Here is a 22,619-nt window from a genome sequence, read left to right as displayed (position 1 = left end):
TAGCAACCGCGTGGGGTTGCTAAGCGGAAGTGCCTTCAAAGACAACCAACCCCATTTCTTCTGAGACTACCAGGAGGCAGCTCTGAGGGGCTACCTTTTTGGAAACACCCTCTTACCTTTCCCCCGTGGTCTTAGAAGGGACACACTCTTCGCCGTCAGAGACGCGGAGCCCAGCTTGCTTTTCCCTTCAACTGTAGTCCCCCCTCAGCCCCCAGGCACTATGTACACCTGCTCCCTCCCAACCTGAGTCCAGGCCAACCCAATGACTCCTCCTAAGGCTCTCTCTGGTCCCTCGTGGGAGTTTTCTTCTGGCGACTTAGCAAGCATCTCCCTCTTGTGGATTTTCAGTTATGTTTCAGCTGGGTTTAAAAAATCTTCAATGTTACGAAAGCTTTTTCTTGGACTTCATTCACCTGTGACAGCCTCTGAAACCGAACGGTGAGAAAAGTTTTGTCTTCACCTATCTTATCTTTTGTGAGGATTACACATTTAGGTACAATCTAGAAATAGCCTAGCTTAAATGGAAGGGAAAAACAGGATTGGCTGTAAGTCGAGTAGAGCTATTTTGATCCAAAAGAAGTCGGTAATCAAGCTAGGGAAAGACAACATTTAATCCTCCACTCAGAATAAACTTTCATACCAACACTGTGGACAAGAAAAATGTTGTGAGACCTCATTTACTCTTCTGTCGGGGTGATCTGAATTTTGAAGTAATTGGGGAAACTACTGGCTATGATAAAACCCAATATAATTAATCCTCTCTTTAGAAAAATGACCCATACATTAGGGCAGTTAAACATTCAGAAAAATGTAACTGGGAAATCAGAAAAAAAATAGTAAAAATCTTGGCTGGACTTTCTTATCTTGAATATGTTTAAAAGCAGTAAAACGAGTAGCTGCTGAATCTGTTCTCTATTCGATATCAGTAAATGTACATGCAATTGCTGGCTCTGATTTTACTGGTCATGACAGCTTCTTAGTCATCAATATTGGACTGTTGTCCACCTCATCTGGGGCAGAGGAAATGAGCTTTGGTAACTTAAAAGAAAGAGCAGGACTATTGGTTTCCTGTACACATGGAACAGCATTAAATTGATTCATCCTAGACAGTTTAGCAAAACCTGTAGGAAATCACTTGAAATTCAAATGTCAGTAGTAATTTAATTAGTCTAAAACATTTCAACTCTTGCCATGGACATGCATACATGTGAGAGTATGCACATAAAAACTTTCAAATGGAATTTGAATATATCCACTAATTAATAGTTCTTTTAAAGGGGTGCCTGGCTGGCTCGGTCAGTAGAGCATGCAAGTTCCAGCCCCAAGTTGGATGTAGGGATTACTTAAACAAACAAACAAACAAACAAACAAAAAAACCCACCTAGCAATAGGTCACAAGTAATAAACCTGTTACCATGACAAAACAGAGGATATTATTTCAATTGTCAACAGAATCAAAAATTTTTAAATTAGAAAAATGAAACTATGAGTTCAATGAATAATGACTTATCTAAACTACAGTGGACTTAGATATCGCTAAAAATCTTAAAAAGTAATACGGTAAATGTGTTATATATAAATAAATATTTAATTGGGTAAAATTAATTGTTAAGATTTTTTTAAAGATTTTATTTGTCAGAGAGAGCAAGCAGGGGGAAGGGGCAGAGGCAGAGGGAGAAACAGGCTCCCCCACTAAGCAAGGAGCCAGATGTGGAACTCAATCCCAGGACCCCAGAATCATGACCTGAGCTGAAGGCAGACCCTTAACCAACTGAGACACCCAGGGGTCCCACAATTAATTGTTACGATTAAACGTGGTAGTAGCCAATATAGAAATGCAGGTTCCTGTGCATCATTCATTTTTCCAATTGCCTGAGGTAATAGGAGTTATAAAAGCATCCATTTAAATCTTCTCTTACTATAGTTTTGTGGTTTTGTTTTTTTGTTTTTGTTTTTAGTTACTCAATTGCTTTTTTACAGTTGTATGACTGGCCCAACTACTAAATGGTCATATGACATACAGTTCAATCATTTTCTTTTCTTTTTTTTTTTTAAGATTTTATTTATTTATTTGACAGTAGAGATCACAAGTAGGCAAGAGGCAGGCAGAGAGAGGGGAGGGGAAGCAGGCTCCCTGCTGAGCAGAGAGCCCAATGCGGGACTCGATCCGAGGACCCTGAGATCATGACCTCAGCCGAAGGTAGCAGCTTAACCCACTGAGCCACCCAGGTGCCTTATCATTTTCTTTTTTAAAAGAAAGATTTATTAATTTATGAGGGGCACCTAGGTGGCTTGGTTGATTAAGTGTCTGCCTTATGCTCAGGTCATGGTTCTAGGGTCCTGGGATCAAGCTGGGTATCAGGCACCCTGCTCACCAGTGAGTCTGTTTCTCCCTCTTCCTCTGGCCCTCTTCCTGCTTGTGCTTGCTTTCTCTCCAATAAATAAATAAAAAATCCTTTAAAAAAAAAAGGATTTATTTATGAGAGAGAGAGAGCACATGTGAGTTGAGGGGAGGAGCAGTGAGAGAGGAAAAAAAAAAATCTTTAAGCAGTAGGGGGTCTGACATGGGGCTGAATCCCACAACCCATGAGATCATGACCAAGCTGAAACCAAGAGATGCCTAACTGATTGAGCCACCTGGGTGCCCTATTACTCTATCATTTTCTGTATACTCATTGCTTGGAGATCTCTAAAGTTGTACAGCAAAATCCACATCTGAAACTAGCTATGTGTGTTTAACTACATTTTTAGGATTTTGTGAGCAGTACTAGAGGAATCCATATTCTTATTATGAACCATAATTAAGACAGTGCTTTCAGGGGCGCCTGGGTGGCTCAGTGGGTTAAGCCGCTGCCTTCGGCTCAGGTCATGATCTCAGGGTCCTGGAATCGAGTCCCGCATCGGGCTCTCTGCTCAGCAGGGAGCCTGCTTCCCTTCCTCTCTATCTGCCTGCCTCTTCATCTACTTGTGATTTCTCTCTGTCAAATAAATAAATAAAATCTTAAAAAAAAAAAAAAAGACAGTGCTTTCAGAACCTGGCTAGATCTCAAATGGCCTTCAAGGTCAGTACAGTAAGCACACTTCATCCTGTAAATGAATACTGGACCTCCAGCCTTTTTGCCAATCTCTTCAAAAAATTTTTTTCACTTTTTTTAATCATCTCTTTTAATCATTTAAGAAAATCAGGGGACGCCTGGGTGGCTCAGTTGGTTAAGCAGCTGCCTTCGGCTCAGGTCATGATCCCAGCGTCCTGGGATCGAGTCCCACATCGGGCTCCTTGCTCCGCAGGGAGCCTGCTTCTCCCTGACTCTGCCTTCCACTCTGTCTGCCTGTGCTCGCTCTTGCTCTCTCTCTCTGACAAATAAATAAATTAAAAAAAAAAAAAAAAAAAAAAGAAAAAAAAAAAAGAAAATCAGGGTATCTAATGTTTATTTTTTAAAAACCTAGGGCACCTGGCTGGCTCAGTCAGAACATGTGACTCTTGATCTCGGGGTCATGATTTAGAGCCCCACATTAATGTAGAGATCACTTTAAAAACAGGTAAATAGGGTGCCTGGGTGGCTTAGTGGGTAAAGCCCCTGCCTTCGACTCGGGTCATGATCTCAGGGTCCTGGGATCAAGCCCTGCATCGGGTTCTTTGCATGGTAGGGAGCCTGCTTCCTCTGCTCTCTCTCTCTGCCCATCTCTGCTTATTTGTGAACTCTGTCTACCAAATACATAAATAAAATCTTTTTTAAAAAAATTAAGTAAATAGGGCAACTGGGTGGCTCAGTGGGTTAAGCCTCTGCCTTCGGCTCACTCAGGTCATGATCCCAGGGTCCTGGGATCAAGCCCTGCATCGGGCTCTCTGCTCAGCAGGGAGCCTGCTTCCTCCTCTGTCTCTGCCTGCCTTTCTGCCTACTTGTGATCTCTCTCCGTCAAATAAATAAATAAAATTTAAAAATATAATAAATAAAAATAAGTAAATAACTTTTAAAAACAATAAAACCCAATACTATTTCTCAATAATATTTAAATATTCCTGAAGTAATTAATATTCAGATATACTTAGAGTTCCACTGGCATCTCCAAATATAAAAGATAACAAAACTGGGGCACCTGCGTGGCTCAGTGGGTTAAGCCTCTACCTTTGGCCCAGGTCATGGTCTCAGGGTCCTGGGATCAAACCCCACATTGGGCTCTCTGTTCAGCAGGGAGCCTGCTTCCCCCTCTCTCTCTGCCTACTTATGATCTCTCTCTGTGTCGTATAAATAAATAAAATCTATTAAAAAAACGATAACAAAACTTGAGCCTATCAGTTAGTGACTACTTGGGATCAGCTGGGGAAGACATGTAGCCAAATTTGCCACTTAAATGCCTAAGCAATATACAACACAAAACCCACAGTTCCTAACACAAAGGACTTAGAGAAACTCACTTAGGATACATGTGAAATAAAGTATAGAATGTTTAGCCCTAGGACGAGAAGCCTTAGGATGTAACAGCTATCTTGAAATACATGAAGGTTGTAATGTGGAAGGAATAACTTGTTGAGTTATTTCAAAGACAAAACCAAGAATAGAAGGAGGGAAGTTAGAGAAATTCAAAATTTTAATTCCGAACATTTTTCAGTTAGAGTTGCCAATTAATAAAATAGTTCACCTAATGAACAGCTGTAATTGGCTTGAGTTGGGCAAGAAGACTTCTTGTTCAGTGAGGTTTTGATTCAGTGAAAATCTTTCCCACCCTCATATGCCATCCTCAAAGGTAAAAAGAACCATTATAACAATGTTGGTTGGATCAAGGTCCAGCTGAACCTCCAGTTTTTCCAAAAGCGAATTACCACAAAACGTTGTTAAGTACAGTGAAAACTGTAAGCAGCGTATATATACATATGGAAAGGTGCAGTTAATTTAGGTTTCATTTTCTGCTTTAAAAATAAATGATAAGCATTCCTTGAGCAAGCACACTGTACAAATTCCCTGATAGTATTGCTCTTCCAGGGTGCCTGGGTGGCTCAGTGAGTTAAGCTTCTGCCTTCAGCTCAGGTCATGATCCTCGAGTCCTCGGATTGAGGCCCACATGGGGATCCCTGCTCAGTGGAGTCTGTTTCTCCTTCCCCTCCCACGCTTGTTCTCTCTCTTGCTCTCTCTCAAATAAACAAATATTTTAAAAAATAAAATAAAAATATAGTATATTTGTTCCTTTGTGAAGCTAGGTAAACATAAAATACATATGATCCCCATAATGTTCAAAAATTCCAGAAAAGTTTTATTCATTGGCCAGGAATTTAATATTTATTTTAATATTGTTTTTATTTTGTTTAAAATTTTAAAAATATTTAATATTGTTAATCTTGTTATTTTTAAATTTAATATTAGTATTAATTTGAATAATCCATTCAAAGAGGAAAACCAGATTAATTTTGTGAAGGGTACAAAATTAGAAACAAGTTTAATTATCTTCTTAATATATAAATTTTACTTTTGATCCAGTGTTCAGGAGAAACGGAGTCATCATATGTTGTATATTTGGAAAGACTGTAGGTTCTTAAAGTCAACATTTTTAGAAACAATTACATATCAGACTCAGACTTCACTGGACACGTCACCATAAAGTTTCTCTTTCCATCTATGAAAAATAGCAAATCAGGTTTCAGATCCACCAAAACTTTACTTTAAGGATTCCTGGGTGGCTCAGTTGGTTAAGTGAATGCCTTCAGCTCGGGTTGTGATCCCAGCATCCTGGGATCGAGCCCTGCATTGGGCTCCCTGCTCAGCTGGGAGCCTGCTTCCAGGGGGAGTATTGTATTCCTGCTTGTATTCCCTCTCTCCCTGTCTCTGTCAAATAAATAAAGTCTTTAAAAAAAAAAACAACAACACTTTAATAGAGTTCGTTCGTTGAGCTAATCCTTAATACAAAGCCTAATTATTAAGGAAGTACTTAGGATAAAAACTCAGCTCTCAATTCAGTAACATTCTGTTTAATACCCAAGGGGCACCTGGGTGGCTCAGTAGTAGTTCTGCCTTCTGCTCAGATCATGACCCCAGGGTTCTGGGAATGAGCCCTGTGTTGGGGCTCATTCTGCATCTGCAGGGGGCCTGCTTCTCTCTCTCCAACTCCCCTTGCTTTTGTTCCCTCCCTTGCTGGCTGTCTCTCTCTGTCAAATGAAAAGATTGAATCTTAAAAAAAAAAAAAAAAAAAAAAAAAAATCCTTCTCTAAAAGACAAAGCAAAAAATATAATCTACAATCATCAGAACTTAGTTTAAAAAATGATAAAATCAGGGGCACCTGGTTGGCTTAGTGGGTTAAAGCCTCTGCCTTCAGCTCAGGTCATGATCCCAGGGTCCTGGGATCAAGCCCCACATTGGCCTCTCTGCTTGGCAGAGAGCCTGTTTCCCTTCCTCTTTCTCTGCCTGCCTCTCTGCCTACTTGTGATCTCTGTCTGTCAAATAAATAAAGAAATATATTTTTTTTAAACTGATAAAATCAGATTAATGCACTGATTGGTATTTTTTTTCACTGATTTGTAAGAAAAAAATAAAAATAGTAGGACATAATCTCAGGAAGCACACAAATAGACAGTCTATTGTGAAAATAAGTATTCATTTATTAAAAACAAAGTTCAGCAAAACATACTTGTTAAAACATGGTTAATTTTGACAACAGGAGGTCAGGGAGCAAATAATGTGATGAGAAAGTAAGAATATCAGTTACTAAGTTATATTATATCCTCCCCTTCAATTATACCCCTGGTTATCTTAAAATGTATAATGGTAGCTCTAAGGACTCTAGACAGATAATCTGGATTTATGGTATGTTGCCTTTCATGTTTTACTGATTTCCAACTTTAAAATTACAGGCCCAAAGGGTAATATTTTATGATACTGAATCAAATGCATATTCTTGGAAAATTTCTCTCTTTTAGTGTAGTCTATGAAATATTCCTGTGTAATTCTATGCTCGTATTTTAGCTGTTTTGTTGTTGTTAGAAGCTTTATCAACTGTTTAACCCTTAGGCCAAATTGCCCTGACGGAGAAGATACATAGCTGTCCAAATTTTTTCAACATTGCATCTTTGGCCCTCTTTCTTGAAAAGAGTATAGGTTCAGTTTAATTAATACTGAATTTTTTTAATGTGCAAAAACCTAACTCTGCTTGTTAAGGCATATAAAAGAAACAAAAATATGGCACCATTCCAATTATCAAATGCCAATAAAAATGGCAGCAGTACAAAGATTACAATCTCAAACACAGATTCGTAATTAGAACACCACACAATGATTAATTTTTAGGAAGAACAAGAAGCTTAATAACAACAGGTAAAAGAAATGAAATATTGCAGTTTACTGAATACTAAGCTAAGTAATCGTAATTAATCTTACAAATTCTCCAATATCATAATCACTTGCTTTGGAGTAACTGTATATAAGCCTCATTTTTTAAATTAAATGCCTATTCAACAAAGCTAATTGGAACAAATACATTTATGCATTTACATCCTAGAATAATAAACAGGAGACATTAGTCAAGGATGAATTAAGAAAGTTCTATTCTTTTTCGTCATCTGAGTGATCAGGTGGCAAAGGACATGCTCTGTGGAAAGAATAGAGAACTTCAATAGTCATTGGAGTATTGACTAAGAAAAGTGTTATCAACCTATATAAATCATGACCATTAATAGTGCAATGTGTCTGGTCAAGTGAATAGAAATGAGAGAAAATTAAACTCCATTAGTTGACAAACACCTACAAATCCCAAGTACTAGAACAACAAAATCTTTTAACTATTTTGCCTGTTAATTTGTCGTATCAGTGTTTCTCCTTTAGGATATGTTGCCATTCTTATTAAAAAGGGAATCTCTATTTCTATATCATCTTCTTTCAATTAAGTGAATTGATAAAGAGTATAATCCTTCAGCAAGAACATCATGATAATAGGGATGCCTGGGTGGCTCAGTCATTTAAGCTTCTGCCTTCAGCCCAGTTCATGATCATGATCCCAGGGTCTAGGATCAAGTCCCACATCCGGCTCCTTGCTCAGCAGGAAGTCTGCTCCCTCAGCCTGCTTTTCCCTCAGCCTGCCACTCCCCAACTCCTGCTTTCCCCACGCCTCTCCTTACAAATAAATAAATAAAATCTTAAGGGGAAAAAAAATAACTTTGTGATAATAAAAAACAAAACAATCAACCAATCCATGTGAACAGAGAAAACAAAGCAAGTTGCCATATTTGCCATAGTATAAACCATTATTACCTAGTTTTATGTCACAAATTTTAGTATACTGTGGATCAAAGTCCTTTATGAATATATACATACATGAACCATATAAACATATTACCTAATTGGAAAAAAATATCAAAATTGGTTAAATTGGTAAAAGGTAGTTGTAGCTTTTGAAAAATAATTTACATTAGCCCAGAGCCATTTTGTATTCATTACAATTCTTATAGAGAAAAGTCTATGAAAAACTTAACCATAAATCAGAATATTTTTTAGAGCTGCTGAAGATCTGTGAAATATATTCTAAAATAAGCAGTTGTATTCTAAAATAAGCAGTTTTCAGGGCACATGGGTGGCTCAGTCAGTGAAGCATCTGCTTAGGTCATGATCCCAGGGTCCTGGGATGAAACCCCATGTTGAGCTCTCTGCTCAACATAGAGTCTGCTTCTTTCTCCCCCTGCTCTTGCTCTCTCTCTCTTTCTCTCTCTCACTATCATGTGTGCTTGCTCTCTCTAATAAATAAATAAAATCTTTTTTAAAAACTGTTTAAATAAATAAATAATAAAATATTTTTTAAAATTTTAAAATATTTAATTTTTAAAAATATTTTTAGGGGCACCTGGGTGGCTCAGTTGGTTAAAATATTTTTAAAATTTAAAAAATTTTATAATATTTTTAAAATTCATTGACTTACCTACTATTAGATTACCAAGAGGACTTCATTGTATTTTCCTGGAAGTTAAATCAAATTAACAAATGAACACTATCATGAGCCAAGCTTCCTTTTTGCAAGGACCTGCTGTAATTTATGTATCATAGCTCTATTCAAGGTTTTACACAGATTGTCTTTCTTGATTCTGACTCCACCCCCCACCCCCATGCAACTAAAGGGAGTTTACCCTGCCTTTGTGAGAAAAATAAAGCTTTAGGAGTAGCCGTGCTTCAGGTTATAAATTAGAGAGTTTATAGCAGAAGTCCTTCTGATAATCTGTTAATTAACTCTATCAAAAATAAGGCTATTGATTTACGATCAATAAAGAGGTAATTACAACTCTCCTAAACAAAGACAAATCTAAAAAAGGGGTCTAAAGGAATAGTATAAACCGTTATTACCTAGTTTTATGTCACAAATTTTAGTATACTGTGGATCAAAGTCCTTTATGAATATATACATGTAATCTTTCTCCATATAATTGAAAGCCTGTAATATATATTTTATTGTTACGATGATCAATAATGGTCAATGGTATAGCCATATTTGGCAATATTGCCAAATATTTTGTTTCCTTAGTGGAAGTCACAAATAATTCAAGAGGGCTGTAGTATATTCTAGAGCTAATATTGACTATTAGCCTATCATATCAGAATGAGAAAGAACAAGGAAGAATGATGCTAGTGACCTGGAACTAGAAGAAACTTACAGAATCATGAAAGCAAATCTATTAAAAGGCTCTATATAAAACTGTATCCCATTATTGTTGATTTTTATTGGAAGCAGAAATCATAATAGTGACATAGCAACAAAGTCTAAAATTTAGTTACTGCTCTAGAGTTTGACATTTCTTTTAGATATCTCATAACAGGGATGCCTAGCTGGCTCATCAGAAGAGCATGTGACTTCATCTTGGGGTTGTGAGTTCAAACCCCACATTGGGTGGAAAGATTTCTAAAAACAAACAAACAAACAAACAAACAAACAACTTAAATATCTTGTAACATGGATGGTAGGCACTCAACAAACATTTATTAAATGATCTTAGAACAGTATTGAATTCTTAAAATTTTATATACATAAGAATCCTTTTCTATATCCAAATACTTTGTTTTAATTGCTCTTTCAGCCATTTATTTTTATTTAGTTTGTGTTCAATGGGAATCAATTCCAAACACACTGTACAACCCCAAACAGATGTACAGTGTTCAGATATGAAACAAAGGGAATGTTCATTCCCAAAGATCCCTCATAGCTTGAGATCTGTTGGGTCTGATTGCTCCCCTATTGGTTTCTAAAGATGGCAAATAGTGGTTTAAGAATTATTAAGTCTACTGTGGCCATATTGGATACTGTAACACGTAAGCATCAGTGTGTGAACATGTGAACCAAAAATTTCATAAAGTGTCTATTTCTAGACATAGTTTTCTGTACATCAAGGCAGTTGTAAAAGTTTTACTTTCCAGAATCAAGTACACCTAGATTTAGGACAAGGTTCTAACTATCTAAAAATACTGATATAGAAAGTGTTCCAAATGTAGCTATTCTGACTCATAAAGGTTTTTTTTTTTTTAATGTATTCACAGAGAGAGCACAAAAGAGTTGTGAATTTAATATAGGCAAGTCTCCAGGAACCTGGGTGTTCAGTCAGGTAAGCATCCAACTTTTGATTTCAGCTCAGGTCATGATCTCAAGGTCTTGGGATCAAACCCCACTTTGGGCTCTGCACTCAGCACAGACTCGGTTTGTCCCTCTCTCTCTGCTCCTCCCCACGCTCATGCTTTCTCTCTCTCAAATAAATAAAATCTTTCATATATATATATATACAAATGTCTATGTAAAATTACAAATATATATATATACAGGCAAGTCTCCTGTCTTCACTTCCCCAAATACGTAATATACATTATTTTTGCCTCCTTCATATTTTTGCATCTTAATTTCAGTATTTGTCAAATACGCCTTCAAAACAGGGCAATTTTTAAGTTGTAAAAATTATTTAACATGGGGCGCCTGGGTGGCTCAGTGGGTTAAATCCTATGCCTTCGGCTCAGGTCGTAATCCCAGGGTCCTGGGATCGAGCCCCGCATCAGGCTCTCTGCTCTGCAGGGAGCCTGCTTCCACCTCTCTCTCTCTCCCTGCCTCTTTGCTTACTTGTGATCTCGGTCTGTCAAATAAATAAATAAAATCTTTAAAAAAAATTATTTAACAAATGGCAGAAATAAATGCAGTATTTTAAGACGGTTGAAGTCAAAGCACTTCTTATCTCTGGAATGAAGTTAAGTGATCCAAGTTAACTAAGTGAATCTGCCATTCTTACTGGATGGGAATGTGTGATAGGAAATACCTGTCATTTGACTTTTAAGTGTATATGCAAAAATTACTCATGCTGAGGCGCCTGGGTGGCTCAGTGTGTTAAAGTCTCTGCCTTCAGCTCAGGTCACAATCCCAGGGTCCTGGGATCAAGCCCCGAATCGGGCTCTCTGCTCAGCAGGGAGCCTGCTTCTCCCTCTCCCCTCTCTTTGCCAGCCTCTCTGCCTACTTGTGATCTCTGTATGTCAAATAAATAAATAAAATCTTTAAAAAAAAATTACTCATGCTTAGATTTGTAGTAGATGCCAATAAAACATCACCACCCTGGAACATGTCAGTTACTACATAAAGTCACATGCAATGTCAACCCCAAAGCTCCAGAGGAAAGAGTTCCCAAGAGAACTATGAAAACTTAACAATGTAAAATTTTATGTGGAGTATATCAGCATTAAAATAGTACTGCTGGGGCGCCTGGGTGGCTCAGTGGGTTAAAGCCTCTGCCTTCGGCTCAGGTTATGATCCCAGGGTCCAGGGATAGAGCCCCGCATCGGGCTCTCTGCTCAGCAGGGAGCCTGCTTCCTTTCCTCTCTCTCTGCCTCTCTGCCTCCCTGTGATTTCTGTCAAAATAAATAAAATCTTAAAAAAAAAAAAAACCAGTATTGCTGAAATAAACAGAGGATTTACAGTAACACCTGGTGGCTCCTTCCAATGTACATATAAATAGAATCCTGGAAACTTTTTGTATTACCTAATCATTTTATGGCCTTCTAAATTTAATGAATCAAAGTAAAAACCCAATTTCCATTCCACAGCTTATCCCTTTTCTCTAGATCAAGGTGCAATTATTCTTATTATCAAGGTAGAGTTTTTTTTTTTTTAATTTTTATTATTTTTTTATTTGACAGATGGAGATCACAAGCAGACAGAGAGGCAGGCAGAGAAAGAGAGGGAAGCAGGCTCCCGGCTGAGCAAAGAGCCTGATGTGGGGCTCGATCCCAGGACCCTGGAATCATGACCTGAGCCGAAGGCAGAGGCTTTAACTCACCGAGCCACCCAGGTGCCCCCAAGGTAGAGTTTTAAGTGTCCATATTTACTAAACTACATTTAATCATATCATTAATTTTCAATGTCTCTCTTCAGTCTTGTATGTGAAACTCCAGCAGATTTAATATTGGCATTTGTTACCTAGTCAAATCCTTCAGATGCTCTCTAAGTCAGTCCAACTGGGGACTCTCACAGTTTCTGTGTTAGTAAAATAAAGAATGGAATTATTAGATCTGATGAAGACTGTGTTTTCTTTCTCACATTGGACTTCTAGTTACCATATGGATTGAACTTTAGAATATGCATTAGTGAACAGATGTTATTTTGGCCTGGATCTGTTTAACAGTAGAAATACAGAAGGGCAAGTAAGACCACGAGAATGGCCACTGACTACAGGGCACAGTAGACACTGTGGGTTCAAACAGAGGACCCAGTGTGCTGGTAAAGGACTGTGTGAATAAATCTGTGTGGATGAGAGCAGTGCCAGAAGTAGCAGTCACAGACTGAGCCTGGCCACCATCCCCTTGCCTATGTTGGTCACTGTGGCGTGGGTCAGACTTGCTGTTTGGTGTGCTGTTGGATCATAGGCTCCTGGCTCATGCAAGAGAAGTAGCTAGCAGGGTCTTCAACCAGGGGGCATCATAATGACAGTGACATGGCACCATCTGTCCGCCCATGCTCACCATTCCCCCATACCTCCAGTCATATAATTTGTTTTTGAAACACAATTCTTCAAAATTGTTTATAGAGAGCCTGGATCCTATTACTTATACGTCTATTTTCTTTCCCTTTTTTTCCCAAGTGGCATTATTTTTTTCCTGATTCTTAGAAGTATGTTTGTTGTTGAAAGTTGGGAGCACAAAATGAATATGAAGAGAGGTTTTTACCCAGAGATAATCACTATTGATATTTGGTCTGTTTATATACATGTTTTTACATTATAAAAACTATATATAGTTCTATATGCAGAATTTTTCTTAATATTTATCATCAGCATATTTCTGACATTAAAAGTTTTTTTTTTTTTTAAAGATTTTATTTATTTATTTGACAGAGAGAAATCACAAGTAGATGGAGAGGCAGGCAGAGAGAGAGAGAGGGAAGCAGGCTCTCCGCTGAGCAGAGAGCCCGATGCGGGACTCGATCCCAGGACTCCGAGAACATGACCTGAGCCAAAGGCAGCGGCTTAACCCACTGAGCCACCCAGGCGCCCCTGACATTAAAAGTTTTTAAAAAGCGGGGGCGCCTGGGTGGCTCAGTGGGTTAAAGCCTCTGCCTTCGTCTCAGGTTATGATCCCAGAGTTCTGGGATCGAGTCCCGCGTCGGGCTCTTGGCTCATTAGGGAGCCTGCTTCCCCCTCTCTCTCTGCCTGCCTCTCTGCCTACTTGTGATCTCTGTCAAATAAATAAAGATAATCTTTTAAAAAAAAAAGGTACATTAAAAAAAAAGTTTTTAAAAAGCAAGATTTAATTATCTTCTTTTTTTTTTTAAAGATTTTATTTATTGAGGTGCCTTGGTGGTTCAGCCATTAAGCGGCTGCCTTTGGCCCAGGTCATGATCCCGGGTCCAGGGATTGAGCCCTGTGTCGGGATCCCTGCTCAGCAGGGAAGGCTGCTTCTCCTTCTCCCACTCCCCCTGTTTGTGTTCCCTTTCTCACTATCTCTGTCAAATAAATAAATAAAATCTTAAAAAAAAAGATTTTATTTATTTGACAGAACGAGTGAGGGAGCACAAGCAGGAGGAACAACATAGGGAGAAGGAGAAGCAGGCTCCCCACTGAGGAGGGAGCCTGACACAGGACTTATTCTCAGGACCTCGGGATCATGAACTGAGTGGAAGGCTGAAGCTTAACTCACCGAGCCACCCCATTTTCTAACTTTTCTACATTGGTTATTTATTACTTCTGGAGGTTGAACTAGTATTTTTTGAGGAGTTGATTTAGTAGAATTGATGCTGGATAAACCAACATAGAAATTGCTTTTTTGAGGGGCGTCTGGGTGGCTCAGTGAGTTAAAGCCTCTGCCTTCGGCTCAGGTAATGATCCCAGGGTCCTGGGATTGAGCCCCACATTGGGCTCTCTGCTCAGCGGAGAGCCTGCTTCCCTTCCTCTCTCTTTACCTGTCTCTCTCCCTAGTTGTGATCTCTGTTAAATAAATAAATAAAATATTTTTAAAAGAATTTCTTTTTTGAAAGAAAAAAAAGTATAGAAAATAGACAGTAAAAATGAGAGAATAAAGACAGGAAGTTCGTGGTTAGTACATAGCATCTGATTGGGAACTGATCCTCTTTGAGTGACTGAAATGAGTAAAAATAATACTTTTCACTGATGTTTGAAATTTGGGAGTAACTTATAAAAAGAGTAGTACAAGTTTTTTTTTTTTTTTAATATTTAATTTATTTATTTGACAAGAGAGATCATGAGTAGGCAGAGAGGAAGGCAGAGAGAGAGGAGGAAGCAGGCTCCTGCTGAGGAAAGAGCCCAATGTGGGACTTGATCCCAGGACCCTGAGATCATGACCTGAGCTGAAGGCAGAGGCTTAACCCACTGAGCCACCCAGGTGCCCCAAGAGTAGTACAAGTTTAAAAAAAACCCTGGTTTGTGTTTTCTAAAGATTTTTATTTATTTATTTGACAGAGAGAAATCACAAGTAGATGGAGAGGCAGGCAGAGAGAAAGAGAGGGAAGCAGGCTCTCCGCTGAGCAGAGAGCCCGATGCGGGACTCGATCCCAGGACTCTGAGATCATGACCTGAGCCGAAGGCAGCGGCTTAACCCACTGAGCCACCCAGGCGCCCTGGTTTGTGTTTTCTTATCTGTTCAAGGAGAAACTTTAAAGTTACTCAATATCCCGTTGTGTTTTATTTTCAAGAATATAAATATTTTCTTTATATAAATATTTTCTTTATACTCCAGAATATAAAAACTTACTTTCTTTTTGCTTTTCCTAAGCCACTGCTTCCTGCCTCTTCAGGAATCCGATTCTCTTTTTCAGAATCTTTAGGAGACAGGCTGAAGAATTCTCCGATTCCTTTTTGCCACTTGGGAGTTGGGCGCACACAAACTGGATTCCCTCCTGCATACTTATTTTCAACTATAAAATATAAACAGGTGGAACTAAATAAGAACTAAGGATACAACTGTCATTTCTTAAAAGGAAGCAATTCTTTAACATTAAATCTACAGGGTATTAAGTGTCTTAAAATAATTAGAAAATGTGAGATGATAAAGCTGTATTCAGTCAGTATTATACATTATTATTAATATAATTAATATTAATACAATATATAATATTTTGTTAAAATTATCCTTTGTCCTGGGAAAATAAAATTAACAGAATTTTTACAACTGGAAAATATTTTTCGTAATTTATTCACAAGCAGAGCTATTCAAATAGTCTTATGTATTGTCATACTAAACTTTGACATTTTTTCCTAATATGAGATGTAGTATAAACGGCCAAAATTTTACTTAACAAGGTTATTAATTAAAACACCTGTGAAAGGCAAAACAAATATACAGCAATGTGAAAGTTTCCACAAAAATAGGTTACACTTTTCAAAGCCCTTGGCTCCTTTTCAGTTCATACAGTTCATAAGGTAAATCCAATTCTTGATTTTTTTAAAAAGATTATTTATTTACTTATTTATTTGACAGGCAGAGATCACAAGTAGGCAGAGAGGCAGGCAGAGAGAGAGGGGAAGGGAAGCAGACTCCTCCACTGAGCAGAGAGACCGATGCGGGGCTTGATACCAAGACCCTGGGATCATGACCCAAGCCAAAAGCAGAGGCTTTAACCCACTGAGCCACCCAGGCATCCCTTGATTTTTTTTTTAAGTAAGTTCTACACCCAACGTGGGGCTTAAACTTATGGCCCTGAGATCAAGAGTTGCATGTTTTACCAACTGAGCCAACCAGGTGCCCCAATTTCTGATTTTTTTTTTCATTTTAAAACAGTAATATAAAGGAAAAATTTCTGCCTCTTTATGAAGTAATGATTAGTATACGAAGATGAGCAAATTACTGAGCCACTACATATATCTTTCCTTTTAAATACATTTGTCACAAACTCTGTTATAAAGTTGCTTCCATATATATATATATATATATATACTCTCTGAAGTTTTTATTTTTTATTTATTTTTTCAAGATTTTATTTCTGAGAGAGAGAGACAACAAGCCCTAGTAGAGAGGGGGCAGAGGGAGAAGCAGACTCCTCCACTGAGCAGGGAGCCTGATGTGGGGCTCCATCCCAGAACCCTGGGATCATGACCTGAGCCAAAGGCAGAGGCGTAACCAACAGAGATACCCAGGCGCCCACTTCTTAAGTTTTTAAATCTTTTTTAAAAGTACAAGTGACTTTTTAAAAATAGTGATCTGCGGCCCCTGGGTGGAGTAGTCTGGTTAAAGATCTGATTCTTAGTTTTGGCTCAGGTTGTGGTCTCAGATTTGTGAGATTTAAGCCAGGTCTGGTTGCACTCAGCAGTGGAGTCCACTTTGAAATTTCTCTCTGCCTCTGACCCTCCCACCTCAATGTCTCTAAAATAAATAAATATTCAAAAAACAAATAAATAATAGTGATACTTTGGTTCATAATTTTCCAAAAGGACACAGACAGGAACTCTTTGACTACTTGGAAAGTAAATGGCAGCAACCTATATAGCTCAGCATAGAATTCAAACCCAGCTCAGAGTGCCTGGGTTGCAGTTGGTTAAGGGTCTGACTTTGGCTCAGGTCATGATCTCAGGGTCCTTGTTTGGCAGGGAGTCTGCTCTCCCTCTCCCTTTGCCCCGCCTCCTGATGGTGCTCTGTCTCTTGCTCAAATTAATAAATAAAAATCTTTTTAAAAAAAATTCAAACACGGCTCTGCTGATTTAATTGTGTGACTTTTAGCAAAGTATGTAACCTGAGCTTAAATGTCCTCATCATTTAGAATGAAGTTATTACTAACTTCATACAGTTGATTAAAAAGAGATCTGTGGGCGCCTGCCTGGCTCAGTTGATGAAGCATGCTTTTGATCTCAGGATTGTGATTTTGAGCCCCATGTTGGGTGCATAGATTACTTAAAAATAAAATCTTGAAAATAAAACAAAACCAAAACAACAACAGCAACAACAACAAAACCCCAAAAGAGTTTTCCAAGGGCACCTGGCTGACTCAGGGTGTAGAGAATGAGACTCTTGATCTTAGGGTCCTTGGTTCAAGCCCCTCTTGGGCGTAGAGCTTACTTACAAAAAGATAGAGATCTGTAAAGTGCCTTAAGAGGTTCATTTGGCCAACATATGTTCATTGAGGGCCTATTTAGTTGGCTTTGGTGATTCAACAGTGCACCAGACAATGAGATGTGGCCCTGATCATAATTTAGTGGTATAGAGTATAGAATATTCTCAATAAATTCATCATCTTTCAAAATTTTGACCTACAGCTCCTTTTTATCTAAAGAGAATTAGTTAATATTTTCTAATGAAATATTTAGAACAGGGGGAAGTTTAAGTTAACTTAAGAACCCATGAAGTTCTTCACAGTGCTCCCCTGTATGTTCTTAATTAGGCCTTGTGGAATTAATCTTCCTAACTTCCTAGGAGAGAAATGAGGCACCAGATGGCACGGTATTTCCTCAATCTCTCCTTGCACAGAAGGAGCAGTGTGAAGCTCTTTCATGGGCCAAGTTTTCCCTTCTAATGTTCCAAAAGCAATATCAGGAGCTACAGTAGTTGGGATAACACACACACACAGACACCATGCCAAAAAATAAACAACAGCAACAAAACAAAAAATGCAGAAATAAAAACAAAAACTTTATACTAAGACAACCCCGTCAGCACTGTCAACTGTAGTCCTAATTCTTAATCCAGTGAAGGGGAGCTTAAATAGCCTCTTGCAGAAAAAAGCCATCAGCCAATATTAAAAATAAAAATGCTAAACTAGAAAGGAAAAATAGGTTTGAAGATAAACCGTGTCTGTCCCTAACCCCGAGGTTGGAGATTCTTTTCCTTGCGACCCCCACCTTTACCCCAACCGAACGAGAGGCCTAGGTCCCCTCATTACATCAGAAGGCAGGGAAGAAATTTGAGTGTGAGGATCTCAGGAAAATAAATTCCACGGTGGGTCAGGAGGCTTGCAGGTCCGGAGAACTGTGGTGCAAGGCCTGATCCCCTTTGACAAAGTTCCCCCAGGAGCTGCAGGGGCGCTTTTTTACCTTTCCTTGACGAAGGCGATGTGGAATTAGTGGCAGAAGTGGAGGAACCAAGCACTTTCCTGGGCGCTCGCGAGGCGACCACTGCGGAGAGGCAAAGGAGAGCATTGAAAACAGGGCAGTTAAGTTTCCGACACGAGTCAGACAGCCGCGTTTTCACCACAGTCCCAGACCCCGCCGCTTGGAGAGAAGAGCCCCGAGATCCAGAACAGCAGGACAACCCTCTCCTGTCCGCGCCGCTCTTTCCTCCTGGTAAGGGGCCAGGCCGCAGCTTCCAGAATGGCTGGACTAGCCTGGCTCAGAGGGCGGTGGAGAGCCCTGGCCCCCTGCCCTCCACTGCCGTGCTCAACTACCTCACCTTTTCTGTAGGTGCCTGGGGCACTGTCCGCTTTCGTCCGCACCATGATCAAACTCGAGGAGACGAGAGCAATCAACTGACTTCCCAACCGCGGGTGTTTAACTGCACAAGGACCTGAAAAACGAATCTCCCGCCACAGTTTATATTGGTCTCTTTCCCGCGCGCTCCACGGACTCTCCCGGGGAGCCGCTCCCATTGGTTCCGCGCCGTCCCCCCACAACCAATCGTCAGTGTCCAGCTATGACAGTGGCGAGCCTTGACTCAGTACCGTCCCGTCCATCAACTTTGCAGTAGCCTGTGATTCGTAGCCGCCCCAAGTGGGCGGTGTTAAAGCTTTTCCTGGGGTGCCCCAAGAATGAGTGCTAAGATTGTGAGTTAGGGAAATGGTCCTGCTTAGAAAAGAAAGCCCAGGTAAGACAGCGAATTATAACATTTCTCCAAAAGTTACCACAGGGATAAATCTAACGATCAACTCCAGGAAAAAAAACTTGAAATGAAACAGTTTTTTTTTTTTTTTAAATGCAAATCAGAATAAATAACTTCTTTTTTTAAAGCCGTAAACTGGGGGCGCCTGGGTGGCTCAGTTGGTTGAGCAACTGACTTCAGCTCAGGTCATGATCCCGGACTTCTAGGATCGAGTCCCGTATCTGGCTCCCAGCTCCTTGGGGAGTCTGCTTCTCCCTCTGACCTTCTCCTCTCTCAGGCTCTCTCTCACTCATTCTCCCTCAAATAAATAAATAAAACCTTAAAAAAAAAAATAAAGCCGCAAACTGTCTTTACAAGGTCCATAACAAACCAATTCTATGGAGTGTTAGAAAAGCAAGGTAAAAACTGAGTGGATTGTATGTACATACACACGTTAAAAAGGAACAATTAATGAAAGGTCTTCCTGACATCTATATGGTCTCAGAGCTCCTTAAAAATATGCCAGATGTCAGGGTGCCTGACTGGCTCAGTCAGAGGAGCATGCAACTCTTGATCTTAGGGTTGTGGATTTGAGCCCCACCTTCTGTGCAGAGATTACTTAACAATAGAATCTTAAAAAAAAAAAAAAAAAAAAAGCCAAATGTGCCAAGGGTACATCCCAGACACATAGTGATTATAACGCTAGAATAGTAGCTCACAACTATTTTCTATCCTTATGTCTGTCTTCTAATTACTCAAAATACCCCTGGGGAGTGATTTTCACTCTCTGAAAACCATGCATAAAACGTGATCAGATGAGTTTGCCTTGGGATATGTTTTGTTAAATGCTCACTTGAAAGACAATCCTGAAAGTGTAAGCACTGCGTTGATTCTCTCCAATAAATTATGCTTGAACTTTCACAAAATAGGCTACTCAATATGTCAACAGAATCAACAACTACTTTTTGTTTTAGAATTAAAGATCTTGAAAACAAAAAGATTAATGAATCTAGCCAACAGGTGAAAAAATATATTTTAAAAATTAATTGTATTATGATTCTATTAGTGATATAATAATAGCAGGAAATGTATTGAAAATTACCTGTAGCTTTGTCTAAAACTTGGAGTCTGCAGTAGAATACCTATCAGAAAAATCAACAAGCCCCAGGGTATTCCTTTCTTCTTTGTTATCATTGCCTTCTCAATACACAATTGTTCTTCAATACACATTAATTCCTTTTCAGTTAAAGTGGCTTCAACAAAGGCCTCTATTACTTAATTCAAACTCATATTGCAGATTCCTGTGGAGATTACAACAGCATAGAGAATCTCTTAGTTCACATGCTAAGAAAGAATTGCAAATATACCTTAGCACACAGGAGCAGTCTATTACTACAGCTGTGTTTGTATGTTGCTTTTTTAATAATAGGGAAGAATGTATGTTAAGGTAAAAAAAAAATAGGAAACAAGCAGTGATGTCTAGCACAGATTTTTAATTTAAATATATGCTTTAAGGAAGCTCCTCTTTAAATAAAACAGGGAATTGTGTGGTGTGAACTTGAAAATTTCAAAGGCCTAGGGCATTATGAAAAGTTGTAGTATAGATGTATGAAGTATCTGCCTAAATGTATACCAAAGAGTATCTCTGAGTCATGTTCAATAGGTGTGCTTGCTTTGCTCAGGCGGAAGTGCATTTTAATAAATGATAATCTGTAAACGGCATTGTTTTACATTACATACATTACAAACTAGAGATTGTAATCATTAACATATGCTTTATGTAAAAAGAATATTTTTAAAAGAATATTCTTTTTTTAAAAAAAGATTTTCTTTATTTGACAGACAGAGATCACAAGTAGACAGAGAGGCAGGCAGAGAGAGGGAAGCAAGCTCCCCGCTGAGCAGAGAGCCCAAAGCAGGGCGGATCCCAGGACCCTAAGACCATGACCTAAGCCAAAGGCAAAGGCTTAAACACACTGAGCCACCCAGGCACTACAAGAATATTCTTGAGGACCTAATAATTTCATCATAATTTATATGATGTGCTAAGTCCTGTTGTAAAAACAATCTTGTCAGAGTCTCGGTCTTCAAAAAGTTAACATTTATTTTTATTTATATCTTTTTAAAAGATTTTATTTATTTATTTATTTATTTATTTATTTATTTGACAGAGACACACACACACACACACACAGGCAGAGAGGGAACACAAGCAGGGGAAGTGGGAGAGGGAGAAGCAGGCTTCCCGCTGAGCAGAGAAACCCATGAGGGGCTTGATCCCAAGACTCTGGGACCATGACCTGAGCGGAAGGCAGATGCTTGACGGCTGAGCAACTCAGGTGCCCCTTATTATTTATTTATTTTTTATTTTAAAAAATATTTTATTTGTTTATTTGACAGAGAGATGACAAGTAGGCAGAGGGGGCGGGGGAAGCAGACTCCCTGCTAAGCAGAGAGCCCCATGGGGATCACGACCTGAGCTGAAGGCGGAGTCTTAGCCCACTGAGGCACCCAGGCGCTCCTTTTTTAAATTTTTTAAAAAAGATTTTATCTACTTATTCGTCAGAGAGAGACAGAGAGAGAGAGACAGAGAGAGCGCGCGGGATCACAAGCAGGGAGAGCAGCAGGCAGAGGGAGAAGCAGGCTCCCCGCTGTGCAAGGAGCCCTGGTTTGGGACTTGATTCCAGACTTTGGGATCACCACCGCAGATGAAGGCAGTCGCTTAACTGATAGAGCCACCCAGGCATCCCCAGAAATTAACATTTAAATAGCTGGAACTAAACAGATACAAACCGGTAAATAATTAGCATATGTTATATTAACATGAAAAGCAGCAGATTTTTATGAAGAAACAAAATTTGTACTATTCATGAACATTCGGAGTATTTGAGGTTTTTTTAAAGATAGAAAATAATATATTTTCCAAATTAATAACAAAAACAATCTACACCTAGTGTAAATCAACACACTCATATGATTTTTATTTGTCGATAAAAGCGTTAGCATAAAAAGGTGAATCAGGATCCAATTAATGTAATTGCTTAGTCTACATAGCCTAATGGGGATGAAGAACCTGTAAAAAACAAGTGCTATTTTAAATGCTTTTACACAAAACCAGAATAATTTAGAGGCTGGCCTCTCATTTTAACAGTTGTATCTTTTCCTCGACTGTAGTTGTTATAGGTATTTATACTATCTTCTCAGCGAATTCTCGATTCTCAAGCCCTGCATCTAAGGATGCAGAAAAATCACCCGCAGAGGAGCTCTGGTACCAATATAAACAATGTCCGGAAGCGGGAAAGAAAAGACAGTAGGGGTGGGAGGGATCTGGGCTGGGGGTGGAGCCACTGGGAGGGGCCGAGCACGCTGGCGGAACTCGCGCGACCGAAGTC

At 39.1% G+C, this 22,619-nt stretch overlaps 1 protein-coding gene and 1 long non-coding RNA gene across 5 annotated transcripts; one reads left to right on the top strand and one right to left on the bottom strand.

Moving 5' to 3' along the window:
* Positions 1-108: 108 nt before the first annotated feature.
* PCLAF (PCNA clamp associated factor) lies at positions 109-18,997 on the bottom strand. 4 transcript variants are annotated; one of them, XR_014313409.1, is made up of 5 exons: positions 18,823-18,997; positions 18,468-18,548; positions 15,199-15,361; positions 4,642-4,739; positions 109-425 (listed from the first exon to the last, which is right to left on the bottom strand). XR_014313409.1 is itself a non-coding variant. In XM_082737304.1 (5 exons), exons 1-4 carry the CDS (start codon positions 18,866-18,868, stop codon positions 8,922-8,924), a joined length of 303 nt encoding a protein of 100 aa, XP_082593430.1. In that variant the 5' UTR covers positions 18,869-18,997; the 3' UTR covers positions 6,568-7,576; positions 8,897-8,921. The 4 variants fall into 4 exon arrangements, 3 of the variants coding, with proteins under 3 accessions (XP_082593429.1, XP_082593430.1, XP_082593428.1); XM_082737304.1 differs by lacking the exons at positions 109-425; positions 4,642-4,739 and adding exons at positions 6,568-7,576; positions 8,897-8,934; XM_082737303.1 differs by lacking the exon at positions 109-425 and having other exon boundaries at positions 4,573-4,739.
* LOC309867963 lies at positions 352-13,284 on the top strand. Its single transcript, XR_014313423.1, has 3 exons — positions 352-438; positions 10,501-12,086; positions 12,296-13,284. It is a non-coding gene; the product is annotated as an uncharacterized lncRNA (long non-coding RNA).
* Positions 18,998-22,619: the final 3,622 nt, after the last annotated feature.

The sequence above is a fragment of the Mustela nivalis genome, assembly GCF_964662115.1.
Source record: "Mustela nivalis genome assembly, chromosome: 6".
Taxonomy (NCBI): domain Eukaryota; kingdom Metazoa; phylum Chordata; class Mammalia; order Carnivora; family Mustelidae; genus Mustela; species Mustela nivalis.
The sequence above is the reverse complement of the archived record's forward strand: the minus strand, read 5'-3'. Positions and strand labels throughout refer to the sequence as shown.